Raw genomic sequence first — 17,153 nt, forward strand, 5'->3', positions numbered from 1 at the left:
ACTGAAGTGGCTCAGAGAGACAGACTGACTGACTGACTGAAGTGGCTCAGAGAGACAGACTGACGGACTATGCTTCTGCTCCAGTGATAATCCAGGAGTCTTCTCTTCACTGACACGAGGAAGCCCTCTCTCAACCCCTGACTGAAGGACTGACCGCAGGGTTTTGATCAGAGCAGTGGCGGACACCGACGGCACGTAGCAGGTCTGTCCACAGGAGTTCTGTTCGGGTCTATTAGATCCGAGACGTTAGAATCCTCTAGACATCTGACTTGTCAGCGCAGGGAACGGCACTGTTTAAAAAAACGACTTGGCTACAGGTTCTCTAGATCTCACACTCTGTACAACTTCTTCGTTGTCTTCTCGTGACTCTTGACTGTTTGTCTGTTGCGCTCAGTGGAAGCTCTGTGCCTCATGGCTTGCTACTACATTGTCATCAGCTCTACTCACCTCAGCAACGGCCACTTCAGGAACATCAAGGGAGTTTTCCGCGGACCCCTCAGCAAGAATGGCAACAAGAACTTGGTAAGAACTAACGACTTTTTTTAAAAAAAACGTTGTTTTTGTTTATTACTTTCTCGTTGTGTTTTGTGAGTACGTCGTGCTCGTGTCCTCTGCTATGATGGGTGGGACCGAAGCCCTCCAGAACTTAGTTTGACTCGGAAGCAAAGAGTAAGACGTCAAACATGACTCTCTATCTTACTCTGTTGTGTCCAGCATGACTCTCCATCTTACTCTGTTGTGTCCAGCATGACTCTCCATCTTACTCTGTTGTGTCCAGCATGACTCTCCATCTTACTCTGTTGTGTCCAGCATGACTCTCCATCTTACTCTGTTGTGTCCAGCATGACTCTCCATCTTACTCTGTTGTGTCCAGCATGACTCTCCATCTTACTCTGTTGTGTCCAGCATGACTCTCCATCTTACTCTGTTGTGTCCAGCATGACTCTCCATCTTACTCTGTTGTGTCCAGCATGACTCTCCATCTTACTCTGTTGTGTCCAGCATGACTCTCCATCTTACTCTGTTGTGTCCAGCATGACTCTCCATCTTACTCTGTTGTGTCCAGCATGACTCTCCATCTTACTCTGTTGTGTCCAGCATGACTCTCCATCTTACTCTGTTGTGTCCAGCATGACTCTCCATCTTACTCTGTTTTCACAAGGGCATTGGACTCTTTCCTCTACCTCTTGTTTCTCCCCTGAAATAAATTTTGAGTAAAAGTATGTAAATGTAGAAACACTAGCCTGGTGGATTCGGTAAGCTGTTGTGCTACAACACAGAGAGAGTTCATTGTGTTCAAATGTTCCGGGTCGACATAGAGAACAGAACGGTGAACGTGTCACAGACCCACGGAGTTCATTTCAGTTCCAACGTTCCATCCTGACTGCCTGACAGAACAAGAACAAGAACAGAACGGTGAACGTGTCACAGAAGGACGTGTTCTGACCAGTGACCGTGTCTAAATTCCTACCAGATGGATGGCGAGCACGCCGCTAATCTCTAAACACGCAGTCATAAGTGATGTCATAGGATTGAGTCCTTAATCGTCCTTTTACTGTAGCTAGGGGTTTAGTTGTGATGTAAATTAATCCTTCTGTTTGCCCAACCAGAAACGTGCATTCTAGAATACACATTCCAAATTCCACAATCAGAACTCGGAATCTGGGGCAACACAGTGGGGAAATTAGGGGAGAGGAGAAATACGTCTAGAGATTTCTGCTTGGAGAGATTTTTTAGAGCTATTAATTATGTAAACAAAAAGTATGATCTCTCCATTGTTTGTCATAGAGATCATCGCCCACACCAGATATTATCAGTGCTGCTACCCGGATTACTCACTACACACACTAATCTAATTTACATGAAAGAATTAAGACTTCCTTAAAAGAGGAAGCGCCTTGGCTTTTCAAAGCATGTGAATATGCTGCTGATTAAATTGTTCATGCTCTCCCTAAACTAAAAAAAAACTCTCTCTCTCTACTCTTTGTCAGTCGAGGAGAACAGAGCTTTCCTGAAAGCCAACAACGCTCTCTTTTAACCAATCAGAAATTATTGGACATGAAATATTGAAGTGCTCTATTCCCACTCTATGAGTTCTCTGTCTCCCACATTGTGTTTAACAGAATAGCAGCGCGTGTCAGGGCACTGAGAAGGAAGCTGTAGCAGCAACCTCTCCTTCTCTGTGGCCAGGGCTGGGTGCTCTGGGCCATTACCCAGGCTCCATCTAGCTTCCACCCCTCAGGGTTATCGTTTCACTCCATCTCTCACTGCGGGGGAGACCTGATGTCATTTAATCTAGAATTACTTAGAGGCCGGGAGCAGAGGACGGGGGTGATGGGGGATGTCCCGTCCTGCCAGCACCACACACAGCCACTGTAAATACACTGAGAGAGAGAGAGAGAGAGAGAGAGAGAGAGAGAGAGAGAGAGAGAGAGAGAGAGAGAGAGAGAGAGAGAGAGAGAGAGAGAGAGAGACAGAGAGACAGAGAGACAGAGAGACAGAGAGAGAGAGATGTGACAGAGAGAGACAGAGAGATAGAGAGAGAGACAGAGATGAGACAGAGAGAGGGGACGGAGAGATGGGACAGACAGAGGTGGCTCCAATCTACTCTAAACTACTGGAGTAAAACAGCCATGTACTACAGTCGACATGGTCAACTACCGATGTATTCGTATGTAGCCTAGAGACTGATGATAGAGAATAACCTAATTAAATATACACATATATCATAAATATTAACATATTGTCTATTTATTTGATCTCTTAAAACCTGCTACAACACATGATAACACACACAATGATGACAGATTGTCCCACAGATCAAGCAATCCACTGTCAAACACATCCCAAAGAAACATTTTTAAATATAACTACTACTAATAATAATATAATAATAATTACATAATATAATAAGTATACACAGCTAGGACATTGTGGCGTTGTGCTCTTTGTCCGTTCTACATAGCATTATGAATGTCGATTTGAAACATGGACAATCCACGATGTGTTCACAAATGGTTCAAACGACTGATTGTCTGATTGTATATCCTCTAATAAACTCGCCGCAATGAAACATGGCAGAAAATTAGGAGGTAAACAAACCAGTAAACAAAAAAAAATAGGAGGTAAACAAACCAGTAAACAAAAAAAAATAGGAGGTAAACAAACCAGTAAACAAAAAAAAATAGGAGGTAAACAAACTAGTAAACCATTTTTTTGGGGGAGGTAAACAAACCAGTAAACAAAACAAATTAGAAGGCGTTATAGACGAAAGGACTAGTCAGATCAACCCGGTAAACAAAACAAAAAAGGCTAAACAAATACGGATTCAAATAAAATAAAAATAAATGAATTATTGAAAACCAGTCAGAACATATGTGTAATTTAAACGTAAATGCTTCTTCAAAACTCTCTCTGTCAAATAGGAAAAGGATTTCAGAATATTCCGTTAGAGATACTACACTACATGTTCAGTGTCTGGGCTCTGGGCTTCTATGTGGTGATCTAGACACACATCTCATCGGAAAGACACCTACCTGCAACACAAAAGTCCTCATTTCCAGAAAGAGTTTGGATTCAAAAGAGGGGGAGAGAGATGTCTCAGTCTATATGTTGTTTTTGGTCGCACAATGGTGGGTGACTCTGTGGACAGCTCTGTGTTAGGAGACAGTGTGTTAGTGGTCGGACAGCTCTGTGTTAGGAGACAGTGTGTTAGTGGTCGGACAGCTCTGTGTTAGGAGACAGTGTGTTAGTGGTCGGACAGCTCTGTGTTAGGAGACAGTGTGTTAGTGGTCGGACAGCTCTGTGTTAGGAGACAGTGTGTTAGTGGTCGGACAGCTCTGTGTTAGGAGACAGTGTGTTAGTGGTCGGACAGCTCTGTGTTAGGAGACAGTGTGTTAGTGGTCGGACAGCTCTGTGTTAGGAGACAGTGTGTTAGTGGTCGGACAGCTCTGTGTTAGGAGACAGTGTGTTAGTGGTCGGACAGCTCTGTGTTAGGAGACAGTGTGTTAGTGGTTGGACAGTGGGTGACTCTGTGGACAGCTCTGTGTTAGGAGACAGTGTGTTAGTGGTCGCACAGTGGGTGACTCTGTGGACAGCTCTGTGTTAGGAGACAGTGTGTTAGTGGTTGGACAGTGGGTGACTCTGTGGACAGCTCTGTGTTAGGAGACAGTGTGTTAGTGGTCGGACAGCTCTGTGTTAGGAGACAGTGTGTTAGTGGTCGGACAGCTCTGTGTTAGGAGACAGTGTGTTAGTGGTCGGACAGCTCTGTGTTAGGAGACAGTGTGTTAGTGGTCGGACAGCTCTGTGTTAGGAGACAGTGTGTTAGTGGTCGGACAGCTCTGTGTTAGGAGACAGTGTGTTAGTGGTTGGACAGTGGGTGACTCTGTGGACAGCTCTGTGTTAGGAGACAGTGTGTTAGTGGTCGCACAGTGGGTGACTCTGTGGACAGCTCTGTGTTAGGAGACAGTGTGTTAGTGGTTGGACAGTGGGTGACTCTGTGGACAGCTCTGTGTTAGGAGACAGTGTGTTAGTGGTCGGACAGTTCTGTGTTAGGAGACAGTGTGTTAGTGGTCGGACAGCTCTGTGTTAGGAGACAGTGTGTTAGTGGTCGCACAGTGGGTGACTCTGTGGACAGCTCTGTGTTAGGAGACAGTGTGTTAGTGGTCGGACAGCTCTGTTTTAGGAGACAGTGTGTTAGTGGTCGCACAGTGGGTGACTCTGTGGACAGCTCTGTGTTAGGAGACAGTGTGTTAGTGGTCGGACAGCTCTGTGTTAGGAGACAGTGTGTTAGTGGTCGGACAGCTCTGTGTTAGGAGACAGTGTGTTAGTGGTCGGACAGCTCTGTGTTAGGAGACAGTGTGTTAGTGGTCGGACAGCTCTGTGTTAGGAGACAGTGTGTTAGTGGTTGGACAGTGGGTGACTCTGTGGACAGCTCTGTGTTAGGAGACAGTGTGTTAGTGGTCGCACAGTGGGTGACTCTGTGGACAGCTCTGTGTTAGGAGACAGTGTGTTAGTGGTTGGACAGTGGGTGACTCTGTGGACAGCTCTGTGTTAGGAGACAGTGTGTTAGTGGTCGGACAGCTCTGTGTTAGGAGACAGTGTGTTAGTGGTCGGACAGCTCTGTGTTAGGAGACAGTGTGTTAGTGGTCGGACAGCTCTGTGTTAGGAGACAGTGTGTTAGTGGTCGGACAGCTCTGTTTTAGGAGACAGTGTGTTAGTGGTTGGACAGTGGGTGACTCTGTGGACAGCTCTGTGTTAGGAGTCAGTGTGTTAGTGGTCGCACAGTGGGTGACTCTGTGGACAGCTCTGTGTTAGGAGACAGTGTGTTAGTGGTTGGACAGTGGGTGACTCTGTGGACAGCTCTGTGTTAGGAGACAGTGTGTTAGTGGTCGGACAGTTCTGTGTTAGGAGACAGTGTGTTAGTGGTCGGACAGCTCTGTGTTAGGAGACAGTGTGTTAGTGGTCACACAGTGGGTGACTCTGTGGACAGCTCTGTGTTAGGAGACAGTGTGTTAGTGGTCGGACAGCTCTGTTTTAGGAGACAGTGTGTTAGTGGTCGCACAGTGGGTGACTCTGTGGACAGCTCTGTGTTAGGAGACAGCGTGTTAGTGGTCGGACAGCTCTGTGTTAGGAGACAGTGTGTTAGTGGTCGGACAGCTCTGTGTTAGGAGACAGTGTGTTAGTGGTGGGACAGCTCTGTGTTAGGAGACAGTGTGTTAGTGGTGGGACAGCTCTGTGTTAGGAGACAGTGTGTTAGTGGTCGCACAGCTCTGTGTTAGGAGACAGTGTGTTAGTGGTCGCACAGCTCTGTGTTAGGAGACAGTGTGTTAGTGGTGGGACAGCTCTGTGTTAGGAGACAGTGTGTTAGTGGTCGGACAGCTCTGTGTTAGGAGACAGTGTGTTAGTGGTCGGACAGCTCTGTGTTAGGAGACAGTGTGTTAGTGGTCGGACAGCTCTGTGTTAGTAGACAGTGTGTTAGTGGTGGGACAGCTCTGTGTTAGGAGACAGTGTGTTAGTGGTCGGACAGCTCTGTGTTAGGAGACAGTGTGTTAGTGGTCGGACAGCTCTGTGTTAGGAGACAGTGTGTTAGTGGTCGGACAGCTCTGTGTTAGGAGACAGTGTGTTAGTGGTCGGACAGCTCTGTGTTAGGAGACAGTGTGTTAGTGGTGGGACAGCTCTGTGTTAGGAGACAGTGTGTTAGTGGTCGGACAGCTCTGTGTTAGGAGACAGTTTGTTAGTGGTCGGACAGCTCTGTGTTAGGAGACAGTGTGTTAGTGGTCGGACAGCTCTGTGTTAGGAGACAGTGTGTTAGTGGTCGGACAGCTCTGTGTTAGGAGACAGTGTGTTAGTGGTCGGACAGCTCTGTGTTAGGAGACAGTGTGTTAGTGGTCGGACAGCTCTGTGTTAGGAGACAGTGTCTTAGTGGTCGCACAGTGGGTGACTCTGTGGACAGCTCTGTGTTAGGAGACAGTGTGTTAGTGGTTGGACAGTGGGTGACTCTGTGGACAGCTCTGTGTTAGGAGACAGTGTGTTAGTGGTCGGACAGCTCTGTGTTAGGAGACAGTGTGTTAGTGGTCGGACAGCTCTGTGTTAGGAGACAGTGTGTTAGTGGTCGGACAGCTCTGTGTTAGGAGACAGTGTGTTAGTGGTCGCACAGTGGGTGACTCTGTGGACAGCTCTGTGTTAGGAGACAGTGTGTTAGTGGTTGGACAGTGGGTGACTCTGTGGACAGCTCTGTGTTAGGAGACAGTGTGTTAGTGGTCGGACAGTTCTGTGTTAGGAGACAGTGTGTTAGTGGTCGGACAGCTCTGTGTTAGGAGACAATGTGTTAGTGGTCGCACAGTGGGTGACTCTGTGGACAGCTCTGTGTTAGGAGACAGTGTGTTAGTGGTCGGACAGCTCTGTTTTAGGAGACAGTGTGTTAGTGGTCGCACAGTGGGTGACTCTGTGGACAGCTCTGTGTTAGGAGACAGTGTGTTAGTGGTGGGACAGCTCTGTGTTAGGAGACAGTGTGTTAGTGGTGGGACAGCTCTGTGTTAGGAGACAGTGTGTTAGTGGTCGCACAGCTCTGTGTTAGGAGACAGTGTGTTAGTGGTCGCACAGCTCTGTGTTAGGAGACAGTGTGTTAGTGGTGGGACAGCTCTGTGTTAGGAGACAGTGTGTTAGTGGTCGGACAGCTCTGTGTTAGGAGACAGTGTGTTAGTGGTCGGACAGCTCTGTGTTAGGAGACAGTGTGTTAGTGGTCGGACAGCTCTGTGTTAGTAGACAGTGTGTTAGTGGTGGGACAGCTCTGTGTTAGGAGACAGTGTGTTAGTGGTCGGACAGCTCTGTGTTAGGAGACAGTGTGTTAGTGGTCGGACAGCTCTGTGTTAGGAGACAGTGTGTTAGTGGTCGGACAGCTCTGTGTTAGGAGACAGTGTGTTAGTGGTGGGACAGCTCTGTGTTAGGAGACAGTGTGTTAGTGGTCGGACAGCTCTGTGTTAGGAGACAGTTTGTTAGTGGTCGGACAGCTCTGTGTTAGGAGACAGTGTGTTAGTGGTCGGACAGCTCTGTGTTAGGAGACAGTGTGTTAGTGGTCGGACAGCTCTGTGTTAGGAGACAGTGGTCGGACAGCTCTGTTAGGAGACAGTGTGTTAGTGGTGGGACAGCTCTGTGTTAGGAGACAGTGTGTTAGTGGTCGGACAGCTCTGTGTTAGGAGACAGTGTGTTAGTGTGTTAGTGGTCGGACAGCTCTGTGTTAGGAGACAGTGTGTTAGTGGTCGGACAGCTCTGTGTTAGGAGACAGTGTGTTAGTGGTCGGACAGCTCTGTGTTAGGAGACAGTGTGTTAGTGGTCGGACAGCTCTGTGTTAGGAGACAGTGTGTTAGTGGTCGCACAGCTCTGTGTTAGGAGACAGTGTGTTTTGTTGTTTTATCTGTTATATATTATTAGTGCTAAATCTATTCTTATTGTTGTCAAGGTTGTGTTCATATTTGTATGTGCATCACTTCGCTTTGGCAACACTGACCTTCTCCTTCATGCAAATAAAGCATAGCGAATATGAATATGATAGCGAGAGATAGGGAGAGATAGACAGGGAGAGAGAGAGAGATATATAATGATAGAGAGAGATGGGGAGAGAGAGAGAGATAGGGAGAGATAGACAGGGAGAGAGAGAGATATAATGATAGAGAGAGATGGGGAGAGATAGACAGGGAGAGAGAGAGAGAGAGATATAATGATAGAGAGAGATGGGGAGAGAGAGAGAGATAGGGGGAGATAGACAGGGAGAGAGAGAGAGAGAGAGAGATATAATGATAGAGAGAGATGGGGAGAGAGAGAGAGATAGGGGGAGATAGACAGGGAGAGAGAGAGAGAGAGAGATATAATGATAGAGAGAGATGGGGAGAGATAGACAGGGAGAGAGAGAGAGAGAGATATAATGATAGAGAGAGATGGGGAGAGAGAGAGAGATAGGGGGAGATAGACAGGGAGAGAGAGAGATATAATGATAGAGAGAGATGGGGAGAGATAGACAGGGAGAGAGAGAGATATAATGATAGAGAGAGATGGGGAGAGAGAGAGAGATAGGGGGAGATAGACAGGGAGAGAGAGAGAGAGAGATATAATGATAGAGAGAGATGGGGAGAGATAGACAGGGAGATAGAGAGATATAATGATAGAGAGAGATGGGGAGAGAGAGAGAGATAGGGGGAGATAGACAGGGAGAGAGAGAGAGATATATATAATGATAGAGAGAGATGGGGAGAGAGAGAGAGATAGGGAAAGATAATGACGGAGAGTGAAAAATATAGGGAGGGAGAGTGAGAAATATAGATATATAGAGAGAGAGAGATAGGGAGAGAGAGACAGGGAGAGACAGGGAGAGAGAGGGAGAGAGAGAGAGAGAGAGAGAGAGAGAGAGAGAGAGTGAGAGAGAGAAGTTGAAAGAGAGATAAGGAGGGAGAGCGAGCTTATTTCACTTTAGTTTATTGTTTTCAACTTGCTTTGGCAATGCCAATAAAGTTACTTTTATAAAGAGATAAGGAGAGCGAGAGAGAGAGAGAGAGCGAGAGAGAGAGAGGGAGTAGAGAGAAAGAGATAGTGAGAGAGAGAGAGAGAGGTGGGGGGGTGAGAGAGAGAGAGAGAGAGAGAGAGAGAGAGAGAGAGAGAGAGAGAGGGGGGGGGGGGGGATGAGAGATGAAGCCAGGGATGGAGGTAGGAAAAAAGGGAGGGTAGAAGGGCTCCAGTGGTCATCGTTATACCACAGCGGACTTGATGCTGCTGCGTGGTGGTAATGGAGTGCCCCTCAGAGAGTCCCAGGGGACTGTAATTAGTGGTACTTTCTACATGAGCCTGAGCTGGATTGCTGCTACACCCGCTCAGTACATCAACACGCATCGCAGGGCTCAGTACAGAGACACAGAATAATCACCATTAGATAAACGTAACACATGAGAGGATTCAGTGAAAGTTCAAGTAGCCGAGGCTACGTTCCGTCTGCTGGTGTTCTGTCTACTACTTCAGATACAGTACCTCTTTAGAATCTGATGTTGTGATATTTTAAATCACTGCTCATCGCTATGTCTTTGGAGTTAAATGTAAAAATAAATAAATAAATAAATTAAAACTTAAATGTGTATTGTAAAACATAAATAAAGACAGGCTTTCAGTCCGCTGTAGTTGTCCTTCTATCCGGGATCTCCAGCTGCATGAAGCTGGTCCTTTGTTACATGGGTAAATGAGTGGTCGTCAATGTGGCTTTTGGAATTGAACTTACGTCTAGATATGTTTGAAGCTGTGTCGGCCTGATGGTGTGGGTGTTATACTGTGTTGCTGGTTGTTAACTGTGATTGGCTGGCTGTGAAGTACAGAGAAACGTCAGAGGATGTCTTCCCTAGAGAGATGTTCAGAAGACAGCAGTAACACTGGAACGATCTCAAACTGTTATCAGAGGCAGTAGATTTCAGTCCGAACAGTTAGACTAAGGCTTGTATCAGATGGCCTAACAATTGGGTGGTTTAAAGGCCAAATGCAGACGTTTTTGACCTCAATATCAAATTATTTCTGGGTAACAATTAAGTACCTTACTGTAATTATTTTCAATTAAAATGGTAAAAAATAAAAGAAGAAACAAATGTTTATTCTTAACAAAGAGCAATTTCTCAAGAAATAATTTGTATTGGTCTACCAAAGCATTTTTATTGGTCTACCAAATAATTTTTATTGGTCTACCAAATAATTTTTCCACCTGGTGGTGTCACCAAGCAGGCCAAAACTTCATGCGGTCTTTTACACTAAAACGGCAATATCATATTTTTCCACAATTTCAAAGTATTATTCCAGTGTCATAGTGTTGAAATACAGTAAATAAATGACAGAAAAATCAGTTTATTGACTGCACCGGGCATTCGATGTCCGCTCGATGTCCGCTCCGCTCCCCCTGTGAATCTCTAATTAGCATAAATATATATTTTTTAAACATCAAAACCTGTCAAAGTTAAAGACATCTGTATTTTTTGCGTGGGCTGGGTCTTCATCCACTGCATTGGCCGATGTCGACCTTCCTCATCTGCGGTGGAAGGTAACACAGCTACAGCACTGTTAGTCAGACCAGGAGATATCCCGAAAGTCTTGTCACGAAAACGTCTTTAGTGTCCGAATGGTTTAGCCTACAGACTAATATGACCCCTTTACGGACAAATGAGACTCTCACGCACACAATGGTGTTCTCCGGGAACTCATCTGAATCTAACCAAAATGAATGGAAAAGAAAATGGCATTTCCACTTCAGAGGTGTACTGATATAAACATTTCAAAAATGTCATCTGAGTTTATGTCTCAGATATAGGACATTAACTTCAAAACATACTTCGTTTTGATGCATTTTCATCTGTTTTTCCAATGTTTGAATCTGATATTCAATGCGTTTCTATGGGTCAAATTCAATGTTTCATCAAATATATATTTTTTTATATACCTCTTTGATACCCACAGGGGTCCGAAAAATTCTTAAGAAAAAAGCTAAATGACCCATCTTAAAACAATTCCCTATGTTAGCTTAGTAGAAACCCATCCTCGGATGCTTAGCAAAAGAGACAGCTCTTCTCTTCCCTTTAATCATTTCCAACTTCAAAACTCATTACATTATATAGATGTCATTCTGAAGAGCATCAGATCAGATGCCCTTTCAACTAGTGGTTTTACGAGAGAGAGAGAGAGAGAGAGAGAGAGAGACAGAGAGAGAGAGAGAGAGAGAGAGAGAGAGAGACAGAGAGAGAGAGAGAGAGAGAGAGAGAGAGAGAGAGAGAGAGAGAGAGAGAGAGAGAGAGAGAGAGAGAGAGAGAGAGAGAGAGAGAGAGACAGAGAGAGAGAGACAGAGAGAGAGAGAGACAGAGAGAGAGAGAGAGAGAGAGAGAGAGAGAGAGAGAGACAGAGAGAGAGAGAGAGTGAGAGAGAGAGAGAGAGAGAGAGAGAGAGAGAGAGAGAGAGAGAGAGAGAGAGAGAGAGAGACAGAGAGAGAGAGAGAGAGAGAGAGAGAGAGACAGAGAGAGAGAGAGAGGATACTCTTCCCACTCTAATTTCTCCAACACTCATTATACTGAACTACTGCATTGTTCATTTAATAGGAGCGTGATATACTGACCTGTTGTTGTCGGGAATAGAAACTAATTTGGCTTTAAATCATTATAACAGTCTCCCTTCCATAGAAATACTCCCCCTGATGCAGTGTGTTAACGATGTTTAATTGCTTTAATCTGTTTTATGTTCCAAAAAATTTGCATTTTAAAGTCTGACAGTGTTTTGTGTCAAAATGTAAATAGAGAATTTGACAGATTTCACAAGCTTTCGCAACAAACTATTTTCTTAAGAACCGTTCTGAAATCATTATCTGTTTCCGCCCCCCTCCAACTCCAAATGTAAGATGGCAATAGACATACCTCTATACATACCTCTAGACACTAGACATACCTCTAGACACTAGACATACCTCTAGACATACCTCTAGACTAACTTCTAGACACTAGATATACCTCTAGACATACCTCTAGACATACCTCTAGACATACCTCTAGACATACCTCTAGAGATACCTCCAGACATACCTCTATGCATACCTCTATACATACCTCTAGACATACCTCTAGACACTAGACATACCTCTAGACATTCCTCTAGACATAACTCTAGACATACCTCTAGACATACATACCTCTAGACATACCTCTAGACATACCTCTAGACACTAGACATACCTCTAGACATTCCTCTAGACATACCTCTAGACATACCTCTAGACATACATACCTCTAGACATACCTCTAGACATACCTCTAGACATACCTCTAGACGCTAGACATACCTCTAGACACACCTCTAGACATACCTCTAGACATACCTCTAGACATACCTCTAGACATACCTCTAGACACACCTCTAGACACTAGACATACCTATGGACACACCTCTAGACATACCTCTAGACACACCTCTAGACATACCTCTAGACATACCTCTAGACATACCTCTAGACATACCTCTAGACACACCTCTAGACATACCTCTAGACATACCTCTAGACACACCTCTAGACACACCTCTAGACATACCTCTAGACATACCTCTAGACACACCTCTAGACACACCTCTAGACATACCTCTAGACATACCTCTAGAGATACCTCCAGACATACCTCTATGCATACCTCTATACATACCTCTAGACATACCTCTAGACATACCTCTAGACATTCCTCTAGACATACCTCTAGACATACCTCTAGACATACCTCTAGACATACATACCTCTAGACATACCTCTAGACATACCTCTAGACACACCTCTATACATACCTCTAGACATACCTCTAGACACTAGACATACCTCTAGACATACCTCTAAACATACCTCTAGACTGTATGTCTCTGGTACTATATGTTTCTGGTCTTAGCTGAATTGTGTGGTATTGTATGTCTCTGGTACTATATGTCTCTGGTCTTAACTGAACCATGTGGTACTATATGTCTCTGGTACTATATGTCTCTGGTACTATATGTCTCTGGTACTATATGTCTCTGTTAAGGTATGTCTCTGGTACTTTATGTCTCTGGTACTATATGTCTCTGGTACTATATGTCTCTGGTACTATATGTCTCTGGTCTTAACCTTCTGCTACTGTTTGTCTCTGGTACTATATGCCTCTGGTCTTAGCTGAAACATGTGGTACTATATGTCTCTGGTACTATATGTCTCTGGTACTATATGTCTCGGGTACTATATGTCTCTGGTACTGTATGTTTCTGGTACTATATGCCTCTGGTCTTAGCTGAACCATGTGGTACTATATGTCTCTGGTACTATATGTCTCTGGTAATGTATGTCTCTGGTACTATATGTCTCTGGTCTTAACTGAACCATGTGGTACTGTATGTCTCTGGTACTATATGTCTCTGGTACTGTATGTCTCTGGTACTATATGTCTCTGGTCTTAACTGAACCATGTGGTACTATATGTCTCTGGTACTATATGTCTCTGGTACTTTATGTCTCTGGTACTTTATGTCTCTGGTACTATATGTCTCTGGTACTATATGTCTCTGGTACTATATGTCTCTGGTCTTAACCTTCTGCTACTGTTTGTCTCTGGTACTATATGCCTCTGGTCTTAGCTGAAACATGTGGTACTATATGTCTCTGGTACTATATGTCTCTGGTACTATATGTCTCGGGTACTATATGTCTCTGGTACTGTATGTCTCTGGTACTATATGCCTCTGGTCTTAGCTGAACCATGTGGTACTATATGTCTCTGGTACTATATGTCTCTGGTACTGTATGTCTCTGGTACTATATGTCTCTGGTCTTAACTGAACCATGTGGTACTGTATGTCTCTGGTACTGTATGTCTCTGGTACTGTATGTCTCTGGTACTATATGTCTCTGGTACTGTATGTCTCTGGTACTATATGCCTCTGGTCTTAGCTGAACCATGTGGTACTATATGTCTCTGGTACTATATGTCTCTGGTACTGTATGTCTCTGGTACTATATGTCTCTGGTCTTAACTGAACCATGTGGTACTGTATGTCTCTGGTACTGTATGTCTCTGGTACTGTATGTCTCTGGTACTATATGTCTCTGGTACTGTATGTCTCTGGTACTATATGCCTCTGGTCTTAGCTGAACCATGTGGTACTATATGTCTCTGGTACTATATGTCTCTGGTACTATATGTCTCTGGTACTATATGTCTCTGGTACTATATGTCTCTGGTACTTTATGTCTCTGGTACTTTATGTCTCTGGTACTATATGTCTCTGGTACTATATGTCTCTGGTCTTAACTGAACCATCTGCTACTGTATGTCTCTGGTACTATATGCCTCTGGTCTTAGCTGAACCATGTGATACTATATGTCTCTGGTACTATATGTCTCTGGTACTATATGTCTCTGGTACTATATGTATCTGGTACTATATGCCTCTGGTCTTAGCTGAACCATGTGGTACTGTATGTCTCTGGTACTATATGTCTCTGGTACTATATGTCTCTGGTACTATATGTCTCTGGTACTGTATGTCTCTGGTACTGTATGTCTCTGGTACTGTATGTCTCTGGGACTATATGTCTCTGGTACTATATGTCTCTGGTACTGTATGTCTCTGGTACTATATGTCTCTGGTCTTAACTGAACCATGTGGTACTGTATGTCTCTGGTACTGTATGTCTCTGGTACTGTATGTCTCTGGTACTATATGTCTCTGGTACTATATGTCTCTGGTACTATATGTCTCTGGTACTGTATGTCTCTGGTACTGTATATCTCTGGTACTGTATGTCTCTGGTACTGTATGTCTCTGGTCTTAACTGAACCATGTGGTACTACATGTCTCTGGTACTATATGTCTCTGGTACTGCATGTCTCTGGTACTGTATGTCTCTGGTACTATATGTCTCTGGTACTATATGTCTCTGGTACTATATGTATCTGGTACTATATGTCTCTGGTACTGTATGTCTCTGGTACTGTATGTCTCTGGTACTATATGTCTCTGGTACTATATGTCTCTGGTACTATATGTATCTGGTCTTAACTGAACCATGTGGTACTATATGTCTCTGGTACTATATGTCTCTGGTCTTAACTGAACCTCAGCCCTTGCCGTAGAAACAACCAGGTCGTTCTTTGTCTCCATGGATGCACCCTGAGCATAAACCTCTTCGAACTAAAGAGCTATTTTACCAGAGATATATAAAAAATGTATATATATATATATATTTGGGATCCACTGCTATAGGCAATGGAAATACTCTATTGGAACCACTGCTATAGGCATTTGAAATACTTTATTGCTATGACAAACATAATGAATACCTGTTTAAACCTGCCTCAGTCCTCATACATCTCCTCTGTCATTTATAACTTCTGTCAGACAGAGAATGAACCATGGTGTGTGTGCGAGTGGGTATTTCTCTCCGTTCTCTCCGTTCAACCCTGGCTGTCCTGAATATGCATGTGGCAGGGGGGTTATTTCCATGGTTTTATCGATTTCCCTTCTGAGTCATTTGGCCAGCTGGGGCTGTAGAGTGGCTGCCAGGTCGGAGAGGAGTGTGTGTGTGTGTGTGTGTGTGTGTGTGTGTGTGTGTGTGTTTAACTATTCTTGTGGGGACCAGAAGTTCCCACAAGAGTAGTAAACAAACAAACATCTGACCAACTGTGGACATTTTGTTAGTACCCACAAGGTCAAAGGCAGTAGTTATTTTTGGTTAAGGTTAGAATTAGTGTTAGGGGTTAGGAACTAGGGTTAAGGTTAGGGTTAGGGTTAGGGGTTGGGGTTAGGGTTAAGGTTAGGGGTTAGGGGTTAGGGTTAGGGTTAGGGGTTAGGGGTTAGGGGTTAGGATAAGGGTTAGGGGTTAGGGTTAGGAACTAGGGTTAAGGTTAGGGGTTAGGAACTAGGGTTAAGGTTAGGGTTAGGGGTTAGGGGTTAGGGGTTAGGGGTTAGGGGTTAGGGGTTAGGGGTTAGGGTTAGGGGTTAGGGGTTAGGGGTTAGGGGTTAGGAACTAGGGTTAAGGTTAGGGGTTAGGGGTTAGGGGTTAGGGATTAGGGGTTAGGGGTTAGGGTTAGGAACTAGGGTTAAGGTTAGGGTTAGGGGTTAGGGGTTAGGGTTAGGATAAGGGTTAGGGTTAGGATAAGGGTTAGGGTTAGGAACTAGGGTTAAGGTTAGGGTTAGGGGTTAGGGGTTAGGATAAGGGTTAGGGTTAGGATAAGGTTTAGGGTTAGGAACTAGGGTTAAGGTTAGGGTTAGGATAAGGTTTAGGGTTAGGATAAGGGTTAGGGTTAGGATAAGGTTTAGGGTTAGGAACTAGGGTTAAGGTTAGGGTTAGGATAAGGTTTAGGGTTAGGATAAGGGTTAGGGTTAGGATAAGGTTTAGGGTTAGGATAAGGGTTAGGGTTAGGATAAGGTTTAGGGTTAGGAACTAGGGTTAAGGTTAGGGTTAGGATAAGGGTTAGGGTTAGGATAAGGGTTAGGGTTAGGATAAGGGTTAGGGTTAGGATAAGGTTTAGGGTTAGGAACTAGGGTTAAGGTTAGGGTTAGGATAAGGTTTAGGGGTTAGGGGTTAGGAACTAGGGTTAAGGTTAGGGTTAGGATAAGGGTTAGGGTTAGGGTTAGGAACTAGGGTTAAGGTTAGGGTTAGGATAAGGGTTAGGGTTAGGAACTAGGGTTAAGGTTAGGGTTAGGATAAGGGTTAGGGTTAGGAACTAGGGTTAAGGTTAGGGTTAGGATAAGGATTAGGGTTAGGGGTTAGGAACTAGGGTTAAGGTTAGGGTTAGGATAAGGTTTAGGGGTTAGGGGTTAGGAACTAGGGTTAAGGTTAGGGTTAGGGGTTAGGAACTAGGGTTAAGGTTAGGGTTAGGGGTTAGGAACTAGGGTTAAGGTTAGGGTTAGGATAAGGGTTAGGTTTAGGAACTAGGGTTAAGGTTAGGGTTAGGATAAGGGTTAGGGTTAGGAACTAGGGTTAAGGTTAGGGTTAGGATAAGGTTTAGGGTTAGGATAAGGGTTAGGGTTAGGATAAGGTTTAGGGTTAGGATAAGGTTTAGGGTTAGGAACTAGGGTTAAGGTTAGGGTTAGGATAAGGGTTAGGGTTAGGAACTAGGGTTAAGGTTAGGGTT

At 44.5% G+C, this 17,153-nt stretch overlaps 1 protein-coding gene across 1 annotated transcript in view; it reads left to right on the plus strand.

Annotated features, from left to right (window-relative positions):
• Positions 1-411: 411 nt before the first annotated feature.
• Positions 412-17,153, plus strand: part of LOC139386271 (zinc finger protein 804A-like) — a 157,489-nt gene continuing 140,747 nt past the window's right edge. The window contains exon 1 of the mRNA XM_071131770.1: positions 412-522. Coding sequence (XP_070987871.1) covers positions 412-522 — 111 coding nt within the window. The remainder of the gene's footprint in view (positions 523-17,153) is intronic.

This window comes from Oncorhynchus clarkii, chromosome 3 (genome assembly GCF_045791955.1).
Source record: "Oncorhynchus clarkii lewisi isolate Uvic-CL-2024 chromosome 3, UVic_Ocla_1.0, whole genome shotgun sequence".
NCBI lineage: Eukaryota > Metazoa > Chordata > Actinopteri > Salmoniformes > Salmonidae > Oncorhynchus > Oncorhynchus clarkii.